The sequence below is a fragment of the Rhyacophila brunnea genome, unplaced genomic scaffold, assembly GCF_057557595.1.
Source record: "Rhyacophila brunnea isolate RB1 unplaced genomic scaffold, BYU_Rbru_1.0 scaffold_24, whole genome shotgun sequence".
Classification (NCBI taxonomy): domain Eukaryota; kingdom Metazoa; phylum Arthropoda; class Insecta; order Trichoptera; family Rhyacophilidae; genus Rhyacophila; species Rhyacophila brunnea.
The window spans coordinates 2,466,325-2,485,551 of NW_028232904.1; the positions used below are offsets into that span (position 1 = coordinate 2,466,325).

General features: G+C 35.0%; 1 protein-coding gene across 2 annotated transcripts in view; it reads right to left on the reverse strand.

Annotated features, from left to right (window-relative positions):
• Window positions 1–1,413: 1,413 nt before the first annotated feature.
• pbl (epithelial cell transforming 2 pebble) overlaps window positions 1,414–19,227 on the reverse strand; it is a 127,116-nt gene continuing 109,302 nt past the window's right edge. Inside the window, exons 12-19 of one of the 2 annotated variants that reach the window (XM_085951091.1) lie at window positions 17,732–17,892; window positions 15,701–15,841; window positions 15,166–15,304; window positions 11,824–11,978; window positions 11,527–11,637; window positions 7,415–7,486; window positions 3,362–3,508; window positions 1,414–3,028 (exon numbers count right to left, since the gene is read on the reverse strand). In XM_085951091.1, coding sequence (XP_085807217.1) covers window positions 2,906–3,028; window positions 3,362–3,508; window positions 7,415–7,486; window positions 11,527–11,637; window positions 11,824–11,978; window positions 15,166–15,304; window positions 15,701–15,841; window positions 17,732–17,892 — 1,049 coding nt within the window. In that variant the 3' untranslated portion in view covers window positions 1,414–2,905. The remainder of the gene's footprint in view (window positions 3,029–3,361; window positions 3,509–7,414; window positions 7,487–11,526; window positions 11,638–11,823; window positions 11,979–15,165; window positions 15,305–15,700; window positions 15,842–17,731; window positions 17,893–19,227) is intronic. The other variant, XM_085951092.1, reaches the window with a different exon arrangement.

Sequence of the window (19,227 nt, forward strand, 5' to 3'; positions counted from 1 at the left end):
TTACCCCGTCCGGCATGTTTTTGTCAACACTGATTGCCGCACTCCTGACGATGGAATACTCATTCTGATATATTCGTATGTTACCAAGTAATATAATGTTATTACGATAGTTACAACAACACAAGAACGAACTTTTCACAACTCTCAATTTTGAATGTCACATTATAAAAGAATATATCCCAAATAACTACAAAATCATAACGACATTATCCACAGCTGTTTCCGACCCAAAGAGCACATCATTTTATGTTTTTTTTTTTATAATAATGATAACATTAAAATTTAAAATTTATACAATATTCAATAACTACCTATTAATTAATTTATTCTAAAACCACTAGAGGCATATTTGTTCGTAATGCGTTTCGAAATCAATTCTTGACACATACATAATAAAATTATAATTAGCTGTTCATGTATTTAATTTCAATGATAAAATAATATTACAATATACAATAAAATATTTATAATTACCTATTTATTATAAGCTATTTCGTATTTCCATAACTTTATCTTCGATGGTTTAACGTCATGTTCTGTTTCAATATCGAGACATGATTTTCGAAAACTGGTATTCAAGTGTCTCCACAGTAATATAATGAAAAATTACAATAAAACCTTTTTAATTCAAACACCCATAATTCGAATTATGCTATAACTCGAATTTTTAAACAATTTAAATTTTGTATTTTGTCTTTATTATATTTATATTCATCATTATACACAATGTACATTTAAGGCCATCAGCTCACGTGAATACTCAAAAAAGACGAGACTGAAACTCCACTATCTAGCTAATGTATTTCAATGGCGGCTCGCTGACGGCAAGACTGAAATCTCTCAGTTTCAAAACGTTCGCGACCGAAACCGAAGAGACGCGACGCTAGTCTCCCAGTCCCTCAGTTTCCAGTCACCCCTAAAACAGTGGTACCAATATCAGTATATTCGATGAAACATCATATTTCCTTATCGAAATTGGTAGCACTGAACTGAACAAGCAATAACAAGTCAATATGTCAAAAGATAAACATGCACGAACCGATTTTAAATTTAAAATATGTGGCAAATGTTGAGAAATACTCCTGCCTGTATAATTACAGGTTGCCAGAATATTCCCGTAAAGATATTACGGAAAAACATTAGAATGAAGTAGGAAAGACAATAGGTTTGACAGTTTGAGGTTATGAGATTATTAGATTTCAGTATCGCCGTGTGCGAATCATCAGTCACTGGCCAGTTTATGAGTTCCATCACCAACCAGTTTGTCAGATTTTAGTTTCTGCATGAGTGGATGGCCTAAGTAGTAAACCACAGAAAAAAAAATAATTCAAATTTAGTAATTCATAATTCGAATTTTCTTAAAATTTCGAATTAACAAGGTTTTACGGGACATATTGTCGTTGTTTTTTTTTTCGATATTACAGTGTATTCAGTACCGTATTATTGTTTATATGATAGTACAGCGCTATAGTTAGCACCGCAAATTAAATTCAATAAACAAAACACATCGGTATATTAAAATGTCATCTTTTCGTGCACAAATCTTGCCCCTTCATGTGTCAAAAAGAAAAAGAAAAATATATATCGACACGTCATGTTAATTGAATTCGCTACACCTTGGTTACATTTGGGTAAATGCTGAAATTTGCACAAACAAGCTGCTTAGGATATTAATTTGGTCACTACAAATCTAAGATATCGTTGACGGCATCTTACGCACATCAATATCGGATCGTAATTCGATACAAACAATTCAATATTACTTGTCTTTAGTTGGTTAGGATATTATATTCTATTCAAACATAACAATCAACTCCAAAATATTCTATAAATCTATATAGGCAGTTCTGCTGGGTGTGTAAATTAGACAACTGCTCGAGCTTTCGTTTCAGTTAGCGATAGCACACTACACATGAGCGCCATTGCATTGAACAAGCACGACGTCACCCGAACAAACCACAAGTTCGAACTTCGGATGAAATACATGAATATGTGTCACGCAGTTATATATTTAGAATAGATCTGCAGGGATATATTATATCAAACTTGTTGCATGAAAAAAAAAATCAAATACCCAACACAAGACAAGCAAATTATTAATTAAATTGTTTTTTATTGAATTACAAACCCATTGTACATGTTTATATTTATCAGATATATATACTTTGAATATATGATACGATTATTACATATATCTAGACTGCCAGACCTCACAGTAATATTGGAATCGCCGATCGATATTTACAACCTTGTGATACTATATTAAAACAATCCCTATATGCTAAAAGTAGCACATTGTATGTGTTGAAATTGACAATTAATATTAAACACACAAGTCACAATTTAACAGCATTTTTAATTGAATTGTCCAACCGGCCACGTCGATTGAAACAGTCGATTCAATCAAGCCGAATAAAAATAATGCCTGACAGATAATTAATTATGTTATAAATACAGCAGCACACTTTTCGGCTTTCGCTGAATGAATTCTTCAGCTCAGCTTCATCCCTCCCGTCGTTCGGTGATAACGTAAATCGAATTATCCCTTTGGCCTCGTCAATTGAATTGTCCCTTTGGTCACATCACCCGGAACTGTCCCATCCGGGCGAGCGGGATACCGACTACACCACACTTCTCAGCACCAGCTATAAACTGAATAACGAGCACCGTACCAAATTGTCTTTTTGTGATAGATCAAATTGAATTGTTTCCCTTGGGCACGTCAATCGAAGCTGTCGATCCAGGTGAGGGGGAGAGTGACGAACCCCATCCGGGCAATTCTGGCCACGTCCCCCAGCTTCCCCTTCTTGGTGGAAGCCCCGTTGTTGCTGCTCGGGGGAGGGGGGTCCCCCGATTCTCCGTCGCCAACGTCGCGGATGGCAGGAAGCGACGGAGGGGGGCGGCGTCACAAGCGGCGCAGCGCCCCCACTGATAGACTCGACGCTTTGGCCTTGCGAGTCGGCTGGACTGACATAGGAGCCACGAGGACGTCTGGTTGATTTCCGGTGCCGCCTCCCACGCCCAGCTCCTGAGGAGAGATATAACATGATTACAGTCAGTTTTCACTATTGTCCATAACTTCGGTAACACAAAAGTTTTGTTTTACGTGACTTATCAGCAATTCTAGATTTTTTTATAACCGGTTTAAGTGAAATTACGCATGACGAAGCCCACGTGACTCACGGCTTGCCACAGGAGTGAGAGAAAGAGAAAATGTGAATCCTCGCTAGTTTACCTAAATGGAAAGCTCCATCTGTATATAAGATTTTTTTCCAACATCTTCAGTTTCATCCATCAAAATTTTGCCGCGTTTTACAAAAGTGATCTGTATTTGAATATTGAAAAATTAAACAATACGTACATTGATGTTATTGCAACTAGCAAGACGCATCTGAGCGAGCTGCGACGCAGGGGTAAGGTTTGACGTTGAGCCGAACGGCGATATCATCGAAGACATGGCCCTCTTCAGTTTCGAGGGCGTTTTGTTGAATGAAAAAGCTCGACCAACCTGTAAAAACATATTAATTTTATTTACTGCTATATCTTGATGGAATGCCAATAGACCAATGTGATAATAAAATAAGATGAAACCAGTCTTTCGATTCTATAAAATAAAGTTACCGCAATTATAGGGTAGAGAGTCTGTGGATATCTGACATAAACAGTGCACGCTAACCTTTTGTGAGTAATACTTATTTGTTTTCATTAGAATACAAATTTTAGATTGGGTTGGTCAGTTTATAAAATTCAATTAAACCCTCCCAAACCATACCACAACTTAATAATTAAACTTCACTTTAGGGCACCGTGAAAAAATTCATACACTATTTCTAGTCTGAGTTCGAATCGCGGTTGGGCATTACTTTAGTTATATCCATTTTAGTGCCTGTTGTCCTTTTTCGAAGTTATACTTCTTTTGGCGCGTTTGGAAAATCAGATCAGAGTATATTTTTTGCGTGTGACATGTAACACATAATTTATTTTTTCACATGAAAAAAAAACGCCATCGGTTGGATTCGAACCACCGATTGTTCGGTTATCAGCCGGACGCACTACCTTTACGCCACAGTATGATACTGCAATCGTGACGATTATACAGTATAACATTATAGTTAAGAATTGTTCCATTGCCTAGGCAGCGAATTTATTGTTGTCATTTGTAATTCAACAAGTAAAAAAAAAACAAACGATTAAACGTCAGAGTGACAATTGGTACTTTAAAAATAAAAACAACAGGAAACCATTATATAATTTAGTAATATAAGTTAAAGTCTATAGAAATAAACCAACGTCGCTACAATAAGCGGTCCTTTTTCTTGAATGTGTAATTTAACAAGATAATTAAGAGCTAGTTAAAGAATCTAGTTTATCACAAGTTTTGTTTTGTTACGCCAAAGAAGTATAACTACTAACGCGCGTACATAAGTACACACACCGATTTTTTCATGAAATTTCTATTATAAAAAGGTATATGTGACTGTCGGTGGAAAAACCAAAAAAAAAAAAAACAATAAGTAGATATATAAATACATGCTTTAAATATATTATTGTAACAGTAGAAAATACACAAATTATTAGGTCTGGCCACACTGAACAGAATTGGATGAAACTTAGCTGTACCGGTAATATTTACCATTTACAAGTCCAAGCGCATTGAATTTGGATTCGGTTCAAATTCTCAATGTTTGTGAACCTGTTTTAAATACTTTTCAGTTTCTTTCAAAAATGATTAGGTAGCAGTGGCGTAGAGGTAGGCTGTTTAGATTCGACATAAATAGTGCACACTAAACATTTTCAGTTGACGTATTTGTGTTCATTGAACAAAGAATACAATTTGCAAATGGTGCTGGTTAGTTTTTAAAATTCAATTAAGCCCTACCTAAAAATCAAACCATAATAGTTCAGGTGTGCTATGGGCGATCCGACAAAAATAGGGCACACTTTTTCAGCCATACTTTACTTATTATTGCAGATGGTGTTGGTTAGTTTTTTTAAATTTATTAAGGCTATACTTCAGCTGACGCATTGTCTAAAAAGATCATAACTAGGCGATGCGCGGATTGTGCAAATGACGTGAGCCGAATGAAATATAATTTGTCATAAAAATTCAACATGTGTCCTTTTAATGTTATGTTTATTATTATATTCGTAATAATAATAGTATATTCATTGACATGTTTTCTTTTTCAAGTACATGCGGAACGTTTTTTAGTCATCTTTACACGATTTAAGAATATATTCCTCCGATGCCATCACAAAACAAATTGACATGCTCACACCCAGAGTCAGTCTCCGATTGGTGACGACTGCGAAATTTCGTTCCACCTACTGTTGAAAATTATTTGCCGTTTCACTTATGTATGTTCTTAAGCCCTGCCTAAACCAAACTATAATAAATAAAAAATATTCTTCCATCTATAAAATATTTAAAATCATGTATGGTTTAATGGAATAATTTTAGATATTTCATAGATAAACGAATATTTTTGGACTATTATCTACCATGGCTTCGATTAGGCAGCGTTTAATTGAATTTTAAAAACTTACCAACACCATCAACAACACATTGAATGAAATGCAGTTCAATGAAAACAAAATTAGTTTGACCAACAAAGTTTATTGTACACCATTTATGTCGGATCTTAACAGCCTACCTTCACCCCTCGCCACTGTTATGTACTATGTAGCAAACGACAGAAATGCTTCACATGTTAAGACGCAATATTGTGGTGTTTTCTATACAAATACAAGTATTACATACACTGTATAAATACAATCCTACCACAATTCCACTAAATGTGGCCAGACCTTCATAGACAATTTAAATTAATTAAAAATAGTCATAAATAAAAACCTTAAAAGCCTCATATATTTTCAAGACAGCCATAGCAACACCAGAGTATTAAAATTGTTAAAAGAAACTCAACACGTAATAATTAATAACAGAATGAAGCAAGTATGTAGATGACTTATTCCAGCAGTTGCGTTAACTTATGCGCCCTTGCACTGAAAAACTTATTCCATTTAGTTTAAATTCACAAAACACAATATGTAACTTAATGTACTGACGCACACAGACTCAGTTGACTCGACATTGCTATGTAGATGAAAACCGCTGATGCCAATAAATTGGAAGACGCTCAGCATGATTTTGATTTTGAGGTTTTGACAACAGCTCCGTCAGAATAACGACTGGATATCTAGGTATGTCTCTTTCAGCTACAGCGTCTGTATTTGCCACCAACGACCTGTCAAATGGTACAGAACGACAATGCCATTGGGTCGCAATTGTGATAATGTATTTTTCATACATCGTCATAATCGACAATAAAACCCAATATGAGTACTTGCGCTTCCAGGGAATATCTCCTCTTATTTCAATCTGCGAAGCTCGCTTTTGTAGGATGAAGGTGGGTCAGAGACCGCAACGGAATCCTTGAGGCTGTGTTGCTAGGGTACTGAATATCGCATTCTCCATTTCGTCAAGAAATCTAAGTGAATATTGACTTGAGTCGCCAAACCCGCCCTAGGATAAATAACAGGTTACCAAATCCGCTCTAAATAGCCGACCAATCAGACGTCGCGATTCAAACCATGATATTTAGCATACGTTTAATATACTATCCATGGACTGAAACCGTATGCGGTTTCGAACCGTCTGCTATAGGTACTAAGCTTATCTTTTCTGGTCATGGAAATAATATATTTCCACTAAGTATATTATAAGCATCTGATCGTATCCGTTTATACATCCGTTTTTACAAAGTTAGTGAAAATATATTTTCATGAAAAAAATCATAAGTTTAGTATGGCACACCGATCGAAACCGCATACAGTTTCAGTCCATGGATGGCCTCTTAATCGCTATTCAAACGACTCCACTAATAGCATCAAAATTATCATAAATGCAAAAATCAGTTTTTCATCATTTACTTGAAACTCAAAAAAAACCTCCAGAGCAGGTTTAGCGACTAAGAGACTGAGTTGAGTTGGACAATTCGCGAGCCTAATACTACAAGGTTCTAAGTGTTCATCCTTGAGAAAACAAACCCAACAAAGAAGTACTATTCTAAGCTGCCTCATTGTTACTTTTGTTTCGCCAAGGACAAACACTTAGAACCTTGTAATTCTCCACTCGCAAATTCAGCACTATGAATAAAATTACATCTCTGTGATCTTGTGATCAGAAAACCGGTTTTGTAGACTTTATTCAGATTAAGTTGAGGTTACCTCGAATATCTGTGCAAGAGGCCTTAAAGCCAAAGTTATGTACATAATATATAATGTGTAAATTCAGCCATACGGTTAAAGCGTCTGCTAAAATAAGCCAAGGCGAATAAATAAAAGCGAATGTCAGTGTTGTTAGATGGTCACAAAATGCCGATGCATTGATTATAAAGTGTGCTTGTACTACCAATGTCTCTAACACATTTGGCCTTTCAGGGTCGCTCGTCCTAAACCACGGTATTGCGGCAATCGATTCTAGCTGAAAAAATCATTTTAAACATTGGCAACGGCCATTCAATACACATTCAAAAATAAATAAATCTTTCTTTTAGGTAGCTTCGGACATTTAGGGAGACTTTGGATGGCTAAGTTGTGATTACATTGAGACGCACGTCGCGTACTATCATGTTGTCACGGCGACAAATTTAGTCTATGGTTTCGTCATTTTGCAGAATATTTTGAATGATCACCACCTCTGTAAATTCAGTGATGGACTTTAATATATTAGTATTTTGAATTATTATTCATGTTAATTTCAATTAATTTTAATAGTTTCTACGTGTGCGTACGTTAAAATTACTTACGATATTATATCCATAGATAATATTGTGAACAAAACCTAACCTGCAGACCATAGATAATAGACAACATTCTTATAGAAACTACATAGTGCCAACCGCTAAAAACAAAAAACACGCGATTTTTACATGAATCAAAATGTGTAGGCATGTAGAAAATGATAAAAATCATTCATTGAGTCATGCAGATAACGATGCAGTGCGGTACAACGTGAGATGATCTCATTGTTGTTCTGGTGATTTCGGCAGATTTTGCTAACTGACAATGTTCATTTAAAGGTACAAACTGTTCTACGGGATGGGAGCATCAGTTTGATAAAATTTTTAACACCAAGAAAAATGACACGACACTTTTTTCCCATAGCGGCAGCTTACTGTGACGTCACGTGATAGTACGCGACATCCATCTCAATATAATCACAACTCTACTGTAATTTTGGTCATTACTGATAATGGATTCTAACTGAGAAAATCTATAATCGTGACGTGCAACGCAACGAACAAAATTCAATAACATCTTTGAATAACTAAGGCAACTTATGATATCAACACAAATGTACGCCGTACGAACATTAACTGTAGGAATTTTACTTTTATTAATTGTGTGACTTTGGACAACTTTGGCCAGCAATGGTAATGAATTCCAAGTGATTGTGAATGAATCATTGAAGCTGGATATAATAAACGGAATGGTGAGATCTGATTTTGTCAAGAATATCTGTGTAACCTTGGACACAATACAGTAAACCTCGTTAATACGAATTCCACAGGACCGAAAATCGAAAAAATTCGAATTACGAAATATGAAATGTATGGGGGAAAAATATAAAAATTTAAAAAAAAAAAAAAAATTTTTTGATTTACATTAATTTTTGATTTAGATGTGCCTACGAAATTTCCTATTCCGTGTGTGTTAATGGGTCATAAAATGTCAGGATTATGTATATTACCTTCTTAAAATAAGTAATTTATGATGTTTTAAGAAAAATCTGTCACAATTTTCAATAACTGGCTCATGAAATAGTGTACTTTATTACGATTTATTGAATATTTTTATATGCCAGGAAATAATTTCGAATTACGAAATTCGAATTAAAGGTATTGTTTTCTATGAAAATAATGTTCAAGGGACTTTTTTTGCAAAAATTTCGAATTACGGTGAATTTCGAATTATCAGTGTATTAACAAGGTTTTACTGTAATTAGTAATGCATTCCAATTGAAAAAATCATAGGACATGCAAAAGTATTTTTTAGACTCGAAATTCACATTTTAGAGTATCATTGGGCAACCAGGGTATCATTAGCCGTCATTGGCTATGGATTCTAGGTGAAATAGATGTTATTATCATGGCCAAGCAACCAAAATTCATTGTTTCTTCTACTTATATCATAACATTAATCTATAAAGCTCAAAATACATTTTTTCAGTCATACTATTACAGCCAACCTGTCCAAATAACCAAACTAAACGCATGAATACATATTTCTTTATCGATTAAAGTGTATTAAGCTATAATATAAATACAACAACCAAAGCAGTGATTTAAATACAGTAGAACCTCGATATAACGGACAAATGCGTGTGAGGGGGTGTCCGTTAATGCCGAAAATCCGTTATATAAAAACACAAACAAAATCCTGTTTATTCGTCTTCGGATGATATATCCAGACACACCAATTGTGGAGTGACGTTAATGTTCGATGTTGACTCACTTGCTTTCGGTAATCCTGTTTTAAAAAAAAAATCAAGTTTTGTTTGCACTTTGAAAGACTGCTGTTTTTTATGATCAACAATTTCGTTATTTCTGACAAATAGTCAATAAATGTTATTTGATCATCGAGATGTGATCTTGTCACTGATAATTTTGTTTTTGGACTTCCCTCCTCATTTTCCAAGATCATAACTTCATCTTCTATTTCATTTTCAGTCAAGATGTGTTCCCAGGGTCACCTTCATCCACTTATAACCATTGTAAACGTATTGAATGGAATAATAAATGCATCCATTCACATTGAGTGAACAAATTAAAACTGCTGAGCAGCTGTGTGAATTATCGGCCAGCGTTGCAAACGTCAGTGCTACGTTCAGTCTACGAGCATGACTCGAATTCGTTTGCAAGAGGTATGATATGATTATCATGCGCAGAACATTGTTAACAAGCCGTGACACTTGGATATAAACATGTACAACATTAACATGTTTTTAAAAATTTTGACATTTGACAGGATATTTTGTCCGTTATATCGAGGTTCTACTGTACTACAATATATTTAATGCCTCCGTACTAAGAAAGTGTTGTATTTACCAGTGCATATGTATATAATTTAGATATTATGAATTACATAGAAAGCATTTTACAATAAAAATTAATAATTTTGTACAGGGTGCACAATGATTTTAAAGATTACAAACAATTCATTTGTCTTTATTTTTTTAACATTGTCACACAGTGTTTGACATAAAATTGTTTCAAAATGTTATGCATTCATAGACCAAGTTGATGAACCTAAAAACATTAAAAATTCGTTAATTTGAAATCGATGACACAAAATAGAAACAAAAATCAAATTGCGAAATACAAAATGTATGGTAAAAACAATCAGTAAAACTGCAAACGTACAATTTTCCGGACACTTAACTCGGTCACCTGTATTTGTTGCAATTCTCAACATGTCAAATTATTGCAAATCTATAAATGCATAACATTGTATTAAACATACTCACTACAAGGCAAACGCGCCATCCCTTTCATGCCCTGATAGTAAATTAAATGTCCATCGGCCAACAGGAAAGGGATGGTGTGTCTATATAATACCCAGCTGCCTGCGGTATTGTATTCACTTGTTATCAACAAAACACCATTCTTGGCGCCAAGTTCCAATGCTATAGAACGATTCTGACCACAAAACAAGCAGACATATCCCGGCTGAAAGACGACCAAATGAAATATCTTTCAACGGGACTACATACACCTATGTATCGCCCAATAGGAACGGTGCTACTATATCTGTGTTATCCAGTGTAACAAGGTAAAATAAATTGTCCCAAAATCACACAAGACATTAAACTGGAAACTACATTATTTCGTCACTGTTCTGGCAGAAGATACTAATTCGAAAAAATGACATATTGAGTTAGTACCAAAATGTTCCGTATTTCAAACTTTACCGTCTGGAAACCTTCTTAATAAATAAACAGTCTTTATTTTAAAGTCATCCTTTTTACGATTACTTAATAAACTCACATGATAGACCATTATTTCAAACTTTTTAACAACTTCAAAATCAAATTACTCAAAACTAGTATTCTCCAGTTAGTGTGTTCTGCCAGAACAGAGACGATTTATTCTTAAAGGAGGTTAAATAAACTGGACTGTACTCTTGGAGAGTTAAAATTAAAGAGAGTATTGCTATAACATCATTCTAGTTTGAAGAAATTCCAAACTCCGTAAATGAAAAACTTTTATTATTACTGACATCTGTCATATTTCCAGAACACTATTTAGTTGTTAATATCTTTAGTAGCAACAGATGGTGTTGCTTGTAATTTATAATTAAAGCAAACGAAATATAATATTTACGATTTAAATCATTCATTATTTTGTATTAAAAGAAGTGAATGATATTTTGCGGGAAATATTTATTTTACCCACTTACGAACTTGATAACAGATATACACGTATATACAAGACAAAAAAAATGTTAAGATTTGACTTCTACCTTTATTCTGGTTTTGGACGCGAACTTGATCGCTTTCGATAATGTACCGAGAGCCAGATCGCTGGTGTCAATGTCCAGTTGGTGAAACTCCATGCACGCCAAGAATTTTTCCTGTAACACAAAAAATATGTAAAAATACAAACATTAAATTGCCATATCAAATCACGGCTAAGACTAAAATCTATTACAACGCCTAGACACAACTAGCCTGACTACTTTTTAAAAATCTACAAAATTCATATTATTAAATTTAAAACTGAAATAGGTAAGTGTATAAAGATAGGAAACAGGACATACAGCATCGGCTTTGCAGACAGTGTTGGCCATCTGCCGGCACAGCTGCTTGAGGAAGTGCGTTTTGTCCACCATCTCGTCGGTGATGGTGAACGAGTACAGCTTCTCCTTCAACTCCTGGTTGCTGCGACACATCAGAGCGAAGCCCTTGTGACATTCTAAAACACAAAACATTAGATATGAAATTCAAAAATACAATAGGCATTATCTATTTCGCTAAACTAATATGAATGGAAGTGGCACAATCAACAATCCACTGACACAGGGTCCAAATAATTGACATATTATGAATTATAAATTATGAATTATTATGGAGGAAGTTTAGAATTACACAAGAGAGACCCCAACAACTGCAGTCAATTACTAGATTGCCATCAAACGTCGGTTTACTCGTAAATATATTGCCAAGCAATAGAATTCTGTCACCCATTAAATATCAGAAAAACCTCTTGACGTTGTCTACTTCCTCTTCTTGAACTATTGCCTATGGGAAGTCGGACAACAATCAGTGCAATCTTCACTGTGTTTTCTACTATCCAGAACTTCTTACCAATCACAGAGGTTCTTCAATCACTAAATGACCTTCTCTACATATACCGTTAATCTTTCCTCGGATCATGAGCTTTTGTTCTCTCATAATATGGCCAAGAGTAGTTTTCTGGTTTTGATATTATGTAGAAGGTCAGTCTGTTCCCATTCGTCTCAAGGAAATTTGAGAATCATTCCATTTTCTTCTTCATTTACCATGTCCACTCTTTAGATGTTGCATACGGACACCACACGGCGCCACCAATAATCCCTGTTGCTCGCCAGTCTTTTTGTGACATCCCAGCATTCTGTAGCTCCACCGTATACTCTCTGTGGATAGTATTTAGCGGACTTCCAGTACGCCGCAATCCGGATAAGTATATACAGACACTATCAAAGACCTTAACACTCGTTATAATTGAGCCGTTGCCCGGAATAATGTTGTATCCAACAAAACTGTCAATGTTGAGTTATTGATGGAATAATGTTGGGTATGTTATTATGCATCTTTTAAGGTAAGTATTATGGTCGGGAAACAATATTTAAGCTTGTGGCAGCATTTTAAAGTTATTGGTTTATGGAAGAACGTTGTCTATGCAGTTGTCAAAATGGCGTCGCCGTCCGTCAATATCACGGAGCGTGGCTTAATTCATGTAAATAAAGGAAGAAAACGGACATCCAATGTTTTAAACTGGAGAGATAATAAAGCCAAGAAGTTGAAGGATGCAGGAAAAGAATATTTATCCAGAAAAAATATTATTAAACCTGCAATTGAGCCACCGAAACAGGTTTGTGGAATAATGTTGTATACGATTTGACAGTTCTATTGATGTCACGAATAAAATTACTATGTTCGACATATTATTCCTCGTCGAACGTTAATCGATTGTATTCAAATGATTTATCCATATTGTTATTTGATAATAATGCTTGCATTATATTACTCTTTATATTGTTACTTAATATAATACCTTTTCAAATTTTTTAATCGTTTCTTTCTATTTTTCGCAGGGTCGCGTTTGTGCCGAAAAATGTTTGAATCGCGGATGTGTTCTCGATTTTAACATTAAGACAGAAATACAATCAGCATTCAGGTTGCTAAATCATAATGGACAGAGTCATTATCTCGTCTCATGTATCGAGAAATTGAATGTCGGACGCCGTATTCAGAGAGCAGACGAAGATAGTGCTAATTATGATAATCACTCACCGATTGACTTATGCTTTGTGACCGTGAATTTGCTTTAATAGAGCAAAGGAAACGGGTTTCGAAGGTAATGGTGCCGGATCAGTGGAATCAGGTTATTAAAGAAAGCCGTCCAAACAACCCATTTCATATACAGAATATGGATCGCATTGACTTTAAAAATTTCACAGATGTTGAAAATGCAATGCAGAGACCAACAAAAATGAAGATCACTGGTGCCATTTGGCTTCAGCTCTCTGCTGATGATCCCACGACAATCAGAGCTCGAACCTCCCACAATGAACTGGAATCATGGACATCATACAGTCTTCTACCACCTCTTCGTGGAGGACGGGGAAGATTGGCTAACGTACGGAGAAATTTCATGCAGTTAGGGAGCTTGGAACTCACTCCAATGTACTCCAATCCGCTGCCAATCAAGGCTGCTAAGCTCAAAGACCTCAATGATATGTGTGAATTCATGCTAGATGAGCACGCTGCTTTCTATAAGGCACTATTGAGTGAAGTAGAATAAATAAAAAGCATTTTGTGGAATAATGTTGTATGTGAAATTTTCATATACAACATTATTCCATTAATTCACTATATTTTTTTGTAATAAATTCAAATTTAATTGTCTTTCTTCACATTTTATATTTTAAAACTCTTAATAATTGTTTGTTTATTGTATTTCAAATATAAAATGTAAAAAAACATAACTGATTTAGTTTTTTCCATTTTTCTCAAAACAAGAATATTGTTGGATACAACGTTATTCCGGGCAACGGCTCAATTATTGATTTAGCATCCATTTCTTCACACTAGGGAATTCAATCCCGAACCAAAATTTTGATCCCGGGATTTCAATATGACGATCCCGGGACTGGTCCCGGGATTGGCGTTTTATTCGATAGTTAATATTTGTGTACTTAAACAAGTAGTATTGATAAAATCGGTCAAAAATGTCTAGTATAATTTATACTATTTAAGACATTGGAAATACATGGGTTTAATGAAGTAAATAATATTGTAATATAGATAATAATGTGAAAGTAAAACAGTTTTTCTTATTTACTTATTTAAGAAAAGAAAACATCCATAAAATTTGGCGTAGAAATAAATGCCTGCCTGCACGTCCGTGACACCGGCGATTAGACGTCGTATTTATTACAACGAATTTATTATTTTTCTGACGTTCTTAGGTTTGTGTATGACTACTAAAAATGGTTATTTATTACCCGTGAGCATCCGGCGATTCCCCCTGTGACATGTGCAGGTACATACACTTAACTAACATAATTTTGTACACATACTAATTGATTGTGATTGATAAAAAAATCAATCCCGAAGGTTTCTGGATTATGTTTACTAATCCTGGGATTCATAGGTATCGAAAATTGGTCGGGATCCCGGGATCCCTACTTCATACCATAGAAAAGATTTGAAAGGACATAACAGTGAACAATATTATGCAGTCTCAGAGATTGTGAGAGAGAGTCTTGAGATCTTGATTACTAAGGAGATGTCTCATTTTGAGAAAGGCACTCCTTGCTGTCTCAATTATTGTTAGGTAAGAGGTGCTGTCTTGATTTCGGCTAGCTTACATACAAACATAGGAAAAGGCTGCTCACCATCTGACTCCCGAATGTCAATGACTCGTTTGACGGTGCTGAGAGGCATCAGTTGGATGTGTCGATATGGCTTGCCGGAGCCCAGCCGCGACGCGACATGATGAAGGCCGTTGATTGGCGGACTCTTGGAGTTCAAAGCCTGATAAGTGAGAAAAGGCAATCACTAAATAGACAATCGAAAGGCATAATCTTAGTAAAAAAAAATAACATTGAAACTCCTAATAGAAAAGGTTGGATTGAGTTTGAACTCACATGATGCACTTTCCGAATAAGTGCTCTTAGCTTTAACTCTTTGCCTACTATGTTTTTTAAAATCGCAATGAGAAATTCTATATTATTGTTGATAAAAGCAAATATGGTGCTGTTTTTTAACACCTTACGTTTCTTATTGATTGTTTGACATCGGATTATTGTACTTTAGAGGTGAAAGTGCGGAAGTCACATTTTTATCATTTTTCATGTTTAATGCCATAACATTGTCACTCTCATGATGATAACAATGGTAATGTGTATAAATATGTTGAACAGTGCTTACTTTCGATCGTTTCTTGCAGACCGCCATTGTGTCAGTGAACAGGAACAAAACTAGATGGTCTCCCTTCCCCGACAGGTCTTTGGTGATCTCCATTACCTCGCAGCGGGCCACGAAACTCCGGTGAGACGACACCAAGTGAGCCTGTCAAAACAACATATGTCAGTATACCATCATTACACAACATTTTTGGAGAGACCGCCCCATCAATAGTCCTGTAATCGACAGAATTAGTAAGAAAAATATTAAATCTAGCTCGTGTGCTGTAACTTTTAAATAAATTAAACGAAACGATCGTTGAATACGAGACTGAGACGCACAACGAAACAAAGTGAGAAAGTGAAATGAAGTAGTGAAAAAAAATTAGCAGCGAGGCCGAAGGATAGAGAGATGGTAGTCGAGAAGCATCCCTTGAAACCGTCCAACTAACCTAACTCGCAGCCCTTTTTCTCCACGCCAAAGTTATGTTAATTCAATCTATATCTATGTCTCATATCTCATGTGAAAAGCCAAATACACGTAATGTTTAATTTCCGCGAACCCGTAGTTTTAATTAAAGTGAGACGTCCCGACATAAAACTATACGTATCACTATTTATAGCGATTTCGAACAATTATATACAATTTTAACAGTTTTTTTGCCATACATTTTGTATTTCATAATTCGAATTTTTATTCGATTTTCGGTCTCGCTGATTCCGAATTAACGTGGTTTTACTGTAATTTCCGACCATGTCCGATCCTAATAGGATCATATGGGCCTTCACAGAGTAGAAGTTTGTATCGACAGATTTAGTTTTTACGAGAAATGGATGTCAGCCACTTGCTCAACCTATTAGGTCCATACCCTGACTCACACACAAATTGAAAAACAATATGTGTACTTGCCAGACCCAGAATTCGAACCTGAGACCCACGGCGTGATAGTCCAACGCTTAAGCCGCGCGGCGACCATGGGTGTAATAGGCTTAATTATAGTTCGGTGTATTTGGCTGCCTTTCTATGCACAGTAATTGACATGATCTGTCTTTCCACGTGCTACATTCGCATTATAATATTTAGCGTGTTGTAATAATGTTTCGGTTCCTACGATGTTCAAACAAGTCCAGTACAAATCATAAGTACAAAATCATCACATATGGTACTAATTAATAGCAACCATTCGTAACAAATACAAAAGTTTCGGAGCTTATCTCGGTATTAGCTTTACAATATTAATATTTATGGAATTGACTATTTGACTGGTTTTTAAATGATGTTAAAATGCTCGCAGTTTTTAGGAGAATAGATAATAGTGTATACTCCAAGACTGCGGTTTGGAGTATGCAGATGACGCAGTTGTGTTTGACTCGACGATCGAACGGTTGGAGGTAACCGTGAACAGGCTCGCCGCGAACTTGTGCTTGCCCTATGCACCAACGATGGGTCGTGACAGGGTGAAAGAAGAAGATAATAGCGTAAAGTTTGACACAAATTAATCTGCAAATACCTTGCAGCTAATTTTATTAAAATTTCAATCAATAAAACTTCAGACTTTGTATTAAGGTTTTTTCAACACCTTTGGTTACGACAGATATAAACAAGAGTAAAATATAATAATTACAAGATAAAAAGAATTTTTTATATACAACATTTTTAAATTCCGTTGAACCATATAAACTTGACTTGACTAGCTTAAATGATCAAAAAATTTTGTACTTGATAGAAATAATACTGTCATTGATTTCCATAGCAACGCACGTTTATATTAAAAATTTTGTTGCTAGGGCCCCAGACCCCTAGCAACCAATAATGGTGTCAAAATAACTTTTCATACAAAACAGAATTAACTGAAAATGAATTCAATTCTACTTAAAGATGGCTAAAAGTATAAAAAAAAAATGCATTGGCATCGTATTCTGATATATTCTAAAAGTTTCAAATGTCTAACTAGTCGGGAAGTTAGTTAAAAATTGATTGCAAGATTTGAACCGGACAAAGAACCACCAGACAAATAAGAATACGAGCTAAGAAAAACGTTGTAAAAATGCGTACGGGGCAGTTGTCGATGTCATTGTAGATGTCGAACATCTGCAGCTGGCCCTCCGTCTTGCGTTTGTCTTCGTTAACGTGCGCCATCACCTCCCGCACCCCGCTCAACGCCTTCTCCAGCGCCGAGTGGTCAGGGTTCGATTTGTTCGTGTGCTTCAGTATATCTGCAATACCAAATTTTTAAACATCATCTAAGTCAAATGAATGACAACACTGACACATTTGATGTTCGGGAACATTGCTATCGTTGTATTCACCAGTGGCGAAGACTCCTTACTAGGTGATTATTTAGAGCCTACCAGTAACAGACTAACGGAGACATTGATACGTAATATAATGGAATAGTTATCGTAATATATCGAGGGTATACTGACAGAAAGCATTAACTCATTAAAACAAGTTCTGAGATAATCGCAAAAAGGACTTTCATTTTTTTTTCAAAGCGTTCTCCCACGTAGATTTTTTTATGATTTAACAATATTTTTTCTACATTATAAAGACTAACCTTTATGGCAAACACAATATACGACATGTTACAAGTCCTGTATTGTGTATACGCAGAACGCATTAGGTCATTATCATGCTTTCCATCAGAATAAAAAAATAACAATATTATTTAATAATGTTTCTATTTTCTCACCATTATACCCTATGCCTTTGTGCGTTTTACCAGGACGTAGAGCGTAAAATTGTATACATTTTGGCATTTAAAACAGAAAAAGAGCAAAAACTGAAATAATGCGTTCTGTCAGTATACCCTCGATATCTGCCTACAAGTATGTTGCATTGTATACTTACCATAAATACTCGTGCATTCAAAATAATCCATACGTAAATGTATCATGTTTTTTCTAGAATCCCGACTTCGGCAAATTGCACCAAAGTTTTGTCTAACTAAGCTGTTAAATCACAATTAATTTTCAAGATTTTTTAAAATAAAATTGAAATTTTATCTCTTACGGTTTTTGTTCATGATTTAATTAAATTTTAAAAATTCACTAACACCACTAATTTCTTTTATTTTGTTAACTGTCAATTCATGGTGGAACTGTATTGTATTGTTGTTTTTATTTAATAAAACGCATTTTTTTTGAAGTACTTCTGATCAATTATATTTTGTGTCTTCTCCATTATTATACCCTATTTAATATTTGGGATTGTCATAACATAACTTTATATATTGTACATTATTTATTATTTTAATTTTTATTTAATTTTGACTCATATTTTGGTTGTATTTGTTTTTTTTTTTTTTATTCGATCTCACTTCAATTGATAATATGAATACGTGTATTAATTAAGGCGCTAAGTACCAAAAACAAAAAAGCTGACATTTTTATAGAAAAGTGTTCTACATACTAACGCCAATAACTTCAACTATGGTCTAAGTGCCTCAAACAAGTCAAAACAATACAGCAAAATATTTAAACCTGTCGACGTTGTAAGTCCGTTGGCCTGTTTTATTAATAATGGTGTAAATAGCACTACAGTGGTCAACC